Below are 9,242 nucleotides of genomic sequence, written 5' to 3'. Positions count from 1 at the left end.
GCTAAACCCACCCCGCACCGCCCCATTGCCATCCCTATAGGTAGGCACCGCCCGATTGCCATCCCTATAGGTAGGTGCATTTCTTGAGCATAAAACTTGAGTAGAGGAAACCTAAGAAGGGAGTCAACCATCATTCCTACTTCATTCCTTTCTTTGAACATTCTTTCTCTCTCATCTAACCTTTCTATTGATTGCTCCAAAGTTATGATCCCTTTCTTTTAAAATACGTACAATCTCTTTCACAACTCAAAACATATATAAACCCCAACTCCCACAATACATAACTAATATTAATGCATGAGCACCATCTTCATTCTCTACTAATTAATAATTATTCATATAATGAAATATTTTTACAACATCTTCGTCTTGTGGATTTTGTTAATAACGCTCGATAAATGTCAGGGTCTAGGCGTGAATTGGGGGACGCGAGCAAGTCATCCACTTCCACCGGATATTGTAGTGAAGTTGTTAAAAGAGAACGGATTCAATAAAGTGAAGTTGTTTGAAGCGGATCCAGGAGTGTTGAAGGCGTTGGGTAGATCAGGTGTTCAAGTTATGGTTGGGATACCTAATGACTTGTTAGCACCATTGTCCGCTAGTGTTCGTGCTGCTGAACAATGGGTGCAACAAAATGTTTCATCATTTATTTCTAAGAATGGGGTCGATATCAGGTTTGTTCCTTAGATTATATTAATTCAATATTTTAAAATAAAATTCTAGATATTCAAAAACGTTATGGAAAATAGTACAAATTTAAACTTTTTTTTTTGTATCATCAATATGATGAAAATATACATAGTATTAAAATGATAGTGAAAATGATTCTAAAAAAAGAAAATTATGACAGCTAAAAAAGGAAAAAGAGTATACATCTTACCATAGTCCATAGGGCATAAGAAATAAAGGTTGTTTCCGTGAATACGTGAAAAAATTATATTATATACTTAAGATAGATGACTTGCAAATAGAAGGAAGAGAATATAATATTGTAGGTACTATATATATGTTCCTATCTTCAATATTGTTATCCGTAAATTACACGAGATTATAATTTCAGCAGCACAAAATATGTAGGTGAGCTTACTTATAAACTAAGGTATTTATGAACTATGGAATAATAGCGATCTGTTTAAGGTGATGTCTCGTTAGGTGATTATGCATATCTTTCTTTTTGACATGTGGATATATAGTATGTCATCAAATTAACTCTTACCTTCGAAATAAGTAATATGGATGTATATATGTAAACTGGAAAATACTTTTATATTATTAAATATAATTTAATTTATTATAATAACTCACAATATTATTTATTATTTATTGTGTTTCAATTTGTATGACATACTTTCTTTTTAGTCTGTCCCAAAAAGATAGATATATTTTTATTTGACAAATATTTAATGGTACTATCAACATTACCAGACGTCCCATTTTACTCAGGTTGGATCCACTTATTTGCAAAAAGTCGATAAAACAGTGCTCTTCTATTTAAAAAATCATTTATTTTTAAAATGATTTTGGAATATTATAAATCTTTTCCATATTTTTGAAGGTTCGTGTTTAGTCAAACTACACCACATACATTAAAATGGAGAGACTACTTTTTTTAAAAAAAAATCAATATAATTAAGAGTTTATGTTATGCATTTTGACTACGTAAAAATATATAGTAATTATTATCAACTAAAATGTATTAACACATAACTTTATTATATAATAGTAATTTTAATTGTAACCTAAAATAAATGATACATAACCTTTGTTTACGTTAGGAATAGAAAATTTTGTCTTCACTTTTTGCATATACTTAAATCGATCAACGAATGCTACTACAAAATAGAATTTATTAGTAACCTTAATTTATCAAGGAATAGGAGGGGAAGGAAAAGAAATGAACCTTTTTAGAATGTGATTTAACATTTTTACATGTTGTGAAATTATATTTTTTGTGTTCCTTAATTAATTGAGAAATCACGTTAGGTACTGTAGGGTCAGTGAGTCCGTTCTTTTCCCGACCTTATTAAGCAATTATAAAATTATTTACTTTCTTCTTACTATTTTATACTAATACACTTTTTTTATTTTCTCTCAGATACGTTGCGGTGGGAAATGAGCCTTTTTTGAAAGACTACAAAGACACATTCCTTAACACAACATATCCTGCCCTCCAAAATGTGCAAGCAGCTCTTATCAAAGCAGGCCTTGGTCGACAAGTCAAGGTTACAATTCCAATTAATGCTGATGTGTATCAAACGGACACTGGAGTCCCCTCCGGTGGAAATTTTAGATCAGACATTCATGGTCTCATGATGAATATCATCAAATTCCTAAGTGATAACGGAGGTCCTCTCACCATTAACATCTACCCATTCCTTAGCCTATACGCAGATCCTCATTTCCCAATTGATTTCGCCTTTTTCTCAGGAACTTCATCTCCTGTTGTTGATGGTTCCATCTCGTACACTAATGTATTCGAAGCTAATTATGATACTCTCGTTTGGGCTCTAGAGAAAAATGGTTTCGGGTCGTTGCCTATAATTGTAGGAGAGATTGGTTGGCCAACTGACGGAGATTCCAATGCAAATATCGAGTATGCTAAGAAGTTCAATCAAGGTCTACTAGACCGAATTAGTCGTGGCATAGGTACCCCTAAACGTCCTACACCACCAGACATTTACCTTTTCGGGCTGGTGGACGAAGACACCAAGAGCATCCAACCAGGTAATTTTGAGAGACATTGGGGAGTTTTTTACTATGATGGAGCTATCAAGTACCAACTCAATTTAGGTAACAAACAAAGTTTGAAAGCAGCAAAAGGCGTTCGATATTTAGCTAGGAAATGGTGTGTGATGGCCCCTGATGCTAATGTTATGGACCCTAACTTACCAGACAGTATCAACTATGCTTGTAGTTATGCAGATTGCACTAGTCTGGGATATGGTTCATCATGTGGTGGATTGGATGTTAAGAGCAATGCTTCGTACGCGTTTAATATGTACTACCAAACTATGAATCAACAGAAGGGGTCGTGTGAAAGGTTTCACAATTTATCCGTCATTACAACGATTGATCCATCTCCCTCCTCTTCTAATTTTGGTCGAAGCTCTTCAAATTGTCGATTTGAGATCATGATTGATGTGGGAAGGCACGAGACGAGGGTAAATCCAGGAACGTCTTCAGCTACAAAGATCAAACATTTTTCTCTTGTTTTATTGGTACTAGTATTCATGTTGCACTACTAAAATGCATGTATCTGCATTAGGTTATGGGATACTCATTTACAAGTTACATGTACAGTTATGTGATCTCTTGTTCTCTTCTACAAGAAATAATATCTCGAGTTTACGTGATTGTTCATCAAGTTTTATATATATACATATTGGTTATATGTAATTTGGTTAAAACTATAGACAAACTTTATAGTAAGAAAGAGTACACCTTAAATCCGACATTATTATGATCCGATTGAACTTTTATTAATGAAAGCATAAGGAAGGAATTTGAAGGTGAAAGACAAATAGTTTCTCTGACATAGCTAGTGGATCCATCTAAACCAGAAGTTAAGATCTTTGCCTTGGCAAGTAAGGACATTTTTTTTTGTTGTGGGAACAAGACACCGGATTATATGTTATAGCTCATATGGTCTATGCCAGTTAATAGTAAATATCCCACAACATGAACTAAGTGGTTCTTAAAGGTTTTGTGAAGCTTTCATGATGATTTTAAGATGCATTGATCATATTCGTGATTTATGATGTCTCTTTAAAGGTTTTACTATGCTTAGCTTGGTCATGCACATCATGTTTTTAATTATGTCCTCTTATGATCATGTTTCATGTTTTATTGCATTTCCCTCATACTTAATACATTCCAAGTACTAATGCATATTTGTGTTGACGACTCCTCTCCCTCCGTTTGTGGTTAGTGATCACCTAGAGATTTCGAAGACTTGGTGAGTCCTCATGTTCCGAGGACGATGTCACCTTTATTGCTTTCTTATGTCATAATGTTTTTCGGATGTTGTATTTGATGTACGGGTTACGTCCCTACCACTCCTTATGATGTAATAGATGGCTTGTCAAGACTATGTTAGACTTTCGCTTTCAAATGTCAAACTCGTTTTCTTTCTTAATATGAAGTGCTTTACTTTTACCTATTACTATATGTATATGTATGTCAATTGGCTTGGGTAGGGCCTCTTGGGGTCTTATACGCCATCTCACGTCCAAGGTGTACTTTGGATCGTGATAAACACGGGATAGAAGGAATAGCTCACCCTGAAATCTGATGTGCTAGAGACTGGCTAGAGCTGAGGGTGAGTCAAATCTATGGTACACTCATTGCACTCCATAAAAGGAAAACAAAGAAAAACACAAGTAGGGGTCAGTACAGGGAAACATGTACTGAGAAGATATATCGTCCGACTCAAAATAGAAAACAAATATGCATAAAGTAATAACATGAACTCAACTATAGCACTTAGCAGCTAGCAAACAACAAACAGCATGAACAAGTGGCAACAACAATGAAGCAAGTACGTAATTAGTCACAATATCAAGAACACACATGAGGACTCATGCCTCCACATCACACTCTTTTGGGGAATGAGTTTTTTGAGATGAGTATATAAAGTTATTTAAATATGTTTTCCTTTAATGTTACCGTGCCAGAACATGACGCCTGATCTAATAATATCGTGCCGGCTAATGGCACCCGATCTAAATATATATTGTCGGCTCATGGCACTCGATCCAACAATATAGTTGATTCATCATTCTTTATCATCTATTTTCACTTCCTTAACAATATTTCAATATGCCTTCTTTATTCAAGATATCACTTTAATAGAACAAGTTCAAGATTATGAATTTCACGGCCTTGGGATTACAGACCAATCACAACACATGAATCATCCAAACCACAACAACTAAGTACTTAGCATTACACAATGACTATCAATCAATATTAAGAGTCTCTCTATCACATAAAACCATAACTTACCTCCACCAAAGAACTAAAATCAAGCAAGCTAATTCCCTAATGTTTTTCCTTTCCTCAATGCTTCAGAATGTTTCCAATCTATCAAGTATGCATAATTCATAAGTAAACGGGTCTATAGACACCCATATTATTATATGTCTAGCCTAGACCCAAAAACTCACCCAAATCTATAATTAATTTCCTAAAGTTCAAGCCTAAGGGTAAGTCTCAATTCCTCCAATTATCACAACTTTAATGGTATTTAAATCATACAATACACCTAATATTTAATTACCTATCTCAATATATCAAAACTTAATTTATAATATGATAACAAAATTATAATAATAAAAATTGAAGGAGACAAAAGTTGGTCTCCCTCAAAATCAATCAGTAATCACGCTATAATCATTGTACTTTTGATTCCCTTTTATTTTTCTTTCTCAATTCTAATAATATATTAATAATATACTCTAATCATATATTCATTTGCAAGAAGTAAGCTTGATTATATTTTTCTTTTACCTGAATGTGTAGTCGGTTCTTGTTGTCGATGCCTCAATCAGGTTTGTTTAGCAACACTTCATTTTTTCCTTCTTTACACGTGGGTCATGTGGTAAGGGTATTAAATAAATTATGGACTTGATCCATTAGTCATTCACTAGTAAAAATTAATTATTTAATAAATATCCGTCAACTAAATAGTCGTAGTTAAACGAATAGTTCAAAATTCTCATTTAAAATTTAAGGAAAGAGTCAAAACAATTATATTGCTCATAACGACCTAACGAATTGTTACATTAGATACCAATTTACCCACCGTTCGTCCCAAACGATCAAAAGAAAGGCGAGGGTAAGAAAGGGTACATGACTCGACGAAAAGATGTGGATATCTTTCGTGCATATTAGCCTCAATCTCCCAAGTGGACTCTTCAACGAGATGATTCTTCCACTGGACTTTTACAAATGAAATCTCCTTTGACCTTAACTTGCGGACCTTCCTATCTAGAATAGCTACAAGCTCCTCCTCATACGACATATTCTCATCAAGCAGGACCGAATCCCAATGAATAATGTAGTTTCCATCACCGTGATATTTCTTCAACATAGACAAATGACACCGTGTGCACTCCTGATAACCCTGGAGGCAAAGCTAATTCATTGTCCACCTCTCCCACACGCTTAAGAACTTCAAATGGACTAATATACCTCTGACCAAGTTTACCTCACTTACCAAACCTCATAACACCCTTCATGGGTGAAACCTTTAGCAATACTTGCTCCCCTCCATAAATTCCAAGTCCATGACCTTCCAATCTGCATACTCCTTTTGTCTGCTCTGAGCTGCTAGAAGCTTCTCTTGAATAAATTTCACCTTCTCTAATGATTTCCTTAAAAGATTAGTACCCTAAGGTCTCACCTTAAATGTATCAAACCAACCAATGGGAGACCTACATCTTCTCCCATACAATGCCTCAAATGGGGCCATATCAATTCTCGAGTTATAGCAATTGTTATATGAAAACTGTACCAAGGGTAAGAATTGATACCAATGACCACTAAAATCTATCACGCACGAAGCATGTCACTCCCCGAGCCTACACCCTAGATGTGGCCGACACTCGAGAACCATTGTTGGTCCCCAAGCGAACCCTTGGCATGGCTAAAAACCCAGCGAAAGACTTACTCAACAACATAAGGACTCAAATACAAGAATTTACTCATAGGATCTCAATAATAGACCAAACCAATAGAGGTCTGAAAGTATATAATTAACCATAAACGATTTACTTCAAGTCTTAAAACATCACAATAGAATATAGGGAAAAGACTCCTCAAAAATACTGTCTAAGAAGCCTCTAATAACTGTGATGGAAGTCAGGACAAAATCCACGACATCCTAACAACTGAAAAGTAAATATGGAACCCTTTAGAAGCAATGAGGCTCACCAAAGCTAACTCAAACTGCAAGTGGTATTAACAGAGGTCATGTTGATGACCTTGAACACTTGTATCTGCATCATGAAATGATGCAGGCCAAGTGGCGTCAGTACATTAAATGTACGAGCATATACGGGAAAAAATATAACATAATAATAAGCTTGAACTGATAAAAATGTAACACCTCAATCTCGGAAAGAGCTTAATTTAGAAAGAACTAAATTAGAAAGAGCTAAATTGAAATTAGTACAAGTTGCACTTCAATTGTGGGTTTTATATGAACTTCAAACGACCATAACATTCAGTACATGATGAGTTAGGTGGCCCAAAAGGTATAAAATAAAAGATCTTTGAATCCTCTTTCCAACGCCGCCAAGTTTGCTAAATTCCGAATTTGAATGAAGGAGATATGTCCATTTGAGTGCAGCCTGTCGTTTTAAACCCTATTTCAAGACCTATAAAAGTGAATTAAGCCCTAAACATTCATTCTCCTAAAATCATTATACTTAGAAAGAAAAGAAGAGAAAGAGGCGACATTTTTCTCTCCGGAACAAGCAGAGCTCTCCTTCAAGTTCATCTCCGAAATCCAAAGGATTTCTCTGTAGTTTTCTTCATTGGGTATGTGGAATTTCACTAGTGGGTTCCTTTCACTCATTAGATCCCTAGAATTCAGTATGTTCTTCATCTTCTCCATGAATTGTTCAGACCTAAGGTTCCTAAATCTTAGGGATTCATTGTAATTCAGCTGCTATAATTTTTTTTATATTAATTACATGTTTCTTAGAGAATTAGTATAGTCCCATGTATAAAACTCAAAAGCCCTAGCTTGTGTTAATTATCCATATTTCATGAATTATAGTTGCTAGGAAGATTAGTCAGACAATCATGCTTCAGAATTCGAAAGTCATATCTTTCAGTATATGTATGATGCATTCTCAGATAATGATCAGTATTTTGAGCTATCCAGTATTACAGTTGCATTTTTAGCTTTTTATTCAGTTGGGAGTAAACTTAGCACCAAGCGGACAAAGGGATGAAGGCTCACCCGTCAGTTTAGGCTGAGACCTTTAGTAACAACCCCTGAGTCCCAAAACTATGGCGCCACCGTATGTTCTAAAAGGGTCATCCATCAAATTAGGCTTGACATCCTTGTCCCTTGTGGACATCAGTTAGTGGATCCACATCAGACTTGTTCGTACCCTTGGCAAGGTATGAACACCCTTCCATCCAGGGTTGCAAGTTGTCTCCATAGCTAGCTCAGCTTGGGTATGTCGGTTAATAGTATCTCCCACAGTCAAATTCATGTTGCATTGATCATATATTCAGTATTTATTTATTTCAATATTCAGTTCAACATTGTATATCTTCATGATTAGTACTTGTTTATTGCATCCAACTCAACTTTTAGTTATGATTCATTATATCTATTTCCATGTTCAATTTCTATATTGTTCAGCTTAGCATATATCCCATATGTTCAGTACATTCAAAGTACTGACGCTTACTTTTGTACTACATCGTTGTATGATGTAGATTCAGGCGCTCAGCATCCAAACCGCGCTTAGCTTGACTTCCAGTCCGTACTCAGTTGATGAGTCCATGATTTGGACTCATTTAGGGCTTTATTTGTATAGGTTTAGTGTCCTCAAATGCGTATTTTGTGCCAATAACTGATGTAAAATTCTTGATTTTCAGGATTATGGATTAAAGAGCAAAGCAAGGACACTAAGTTGCAAAAAGGAACAAAGCGAGGTGAAAGAAGGAAGAAAAGAGTCTGGTGATCGCAAGTCAATTTGGCAAGTCGCTGAGTGGCCATTTGACCGCCTAAAGTTCCAGTGTGTCAAGCCCTGAAGGAAAGATTCAAGTTGGCAAGAGAAAGGAGCAATCGGCGAATCGCCGAATGGTTCCGCGATGCAGTGTTGGATTGCCCAAAGTTACAGACCTGGAAGATGCTGAGGCCAAGGCAAAAAGAAGATGGAATTGACCAAACAGCGGATCGTCGAGTGGATCAGCGAGCTCGACTTACTGTGCCGAGTGGCTCTTCGCAACACATTTTTGGTAACTATAAATACGTTTTTTAACATTTAATTTAGTATTGAATTTTCATTATATCAATTTGTGATTAGAATTTTGAACTGAGAGACAAGTTTTCTCTAGTTTTCCTTAGCTTTGAAGAATTGAAGTTTTTCACTTTTGAGAAATTGGAAGTGTGTCTGTGAGATTCTTCAACTTGGAACATTGTAAAGACGAAATTAATCTTACCCAGTTGATGGGAACTCAGTTTGGTAACGATTTTTATCTTTTTATAATGTCTAACT

The 9,242-nt window shown here is 35.4% G+C and overlaps 1 protein-coding gene across 1 annotated transcript; it reads left to right on the top strand.

Annotated features, from left to right (window-relative positions):
* Window positions 1-307: 307 nt before the first annotated feature.
* On the top strand, window positions 308-3,345 carry LOC102597712 (glucan endo-1,3-beta-glucosidase 5-like). The gene is made up of 2 exons (XM_006344517.2): window positions 308-674; window positions 2,096-3,345. Exons 1-2 carry the CDS (start codon window positions 343-345, stop codon window positions 3,243-3,245), a joined length of 1,482 nt encoding a protein of 493 aa, XP_006344579.1. The 5' UTR covers window positions 308-342; the 3' UTR covers window positions 3,246-3,345.
* The last annotated feature ends 5,897 nt before the right edge of the window (window positions 3,346-9,242 follow it).

The sequence above is a fragment of the Solanum tuberosum genome, unplaced genomic scaffold (assembly GCF_000226075.1).
Source record: "Solanum tuberosum cultivar DM 1-3 516 R44 unplaced genomic scaffold, SolTub_3.0 scf00058, whole genome shotgun sequence".
Taxonomy (NCBI): Eukaryota; Viridiplantae; Streptophyta; class Magnoliopsida; order Solanales; family Solanaceae; genus Solanum; species Solanum tuberosum.
Note: the sequence above shows the minus strand (reverse complement) of the source record. Positions and strands in the feature narration are given on the sequence as shown.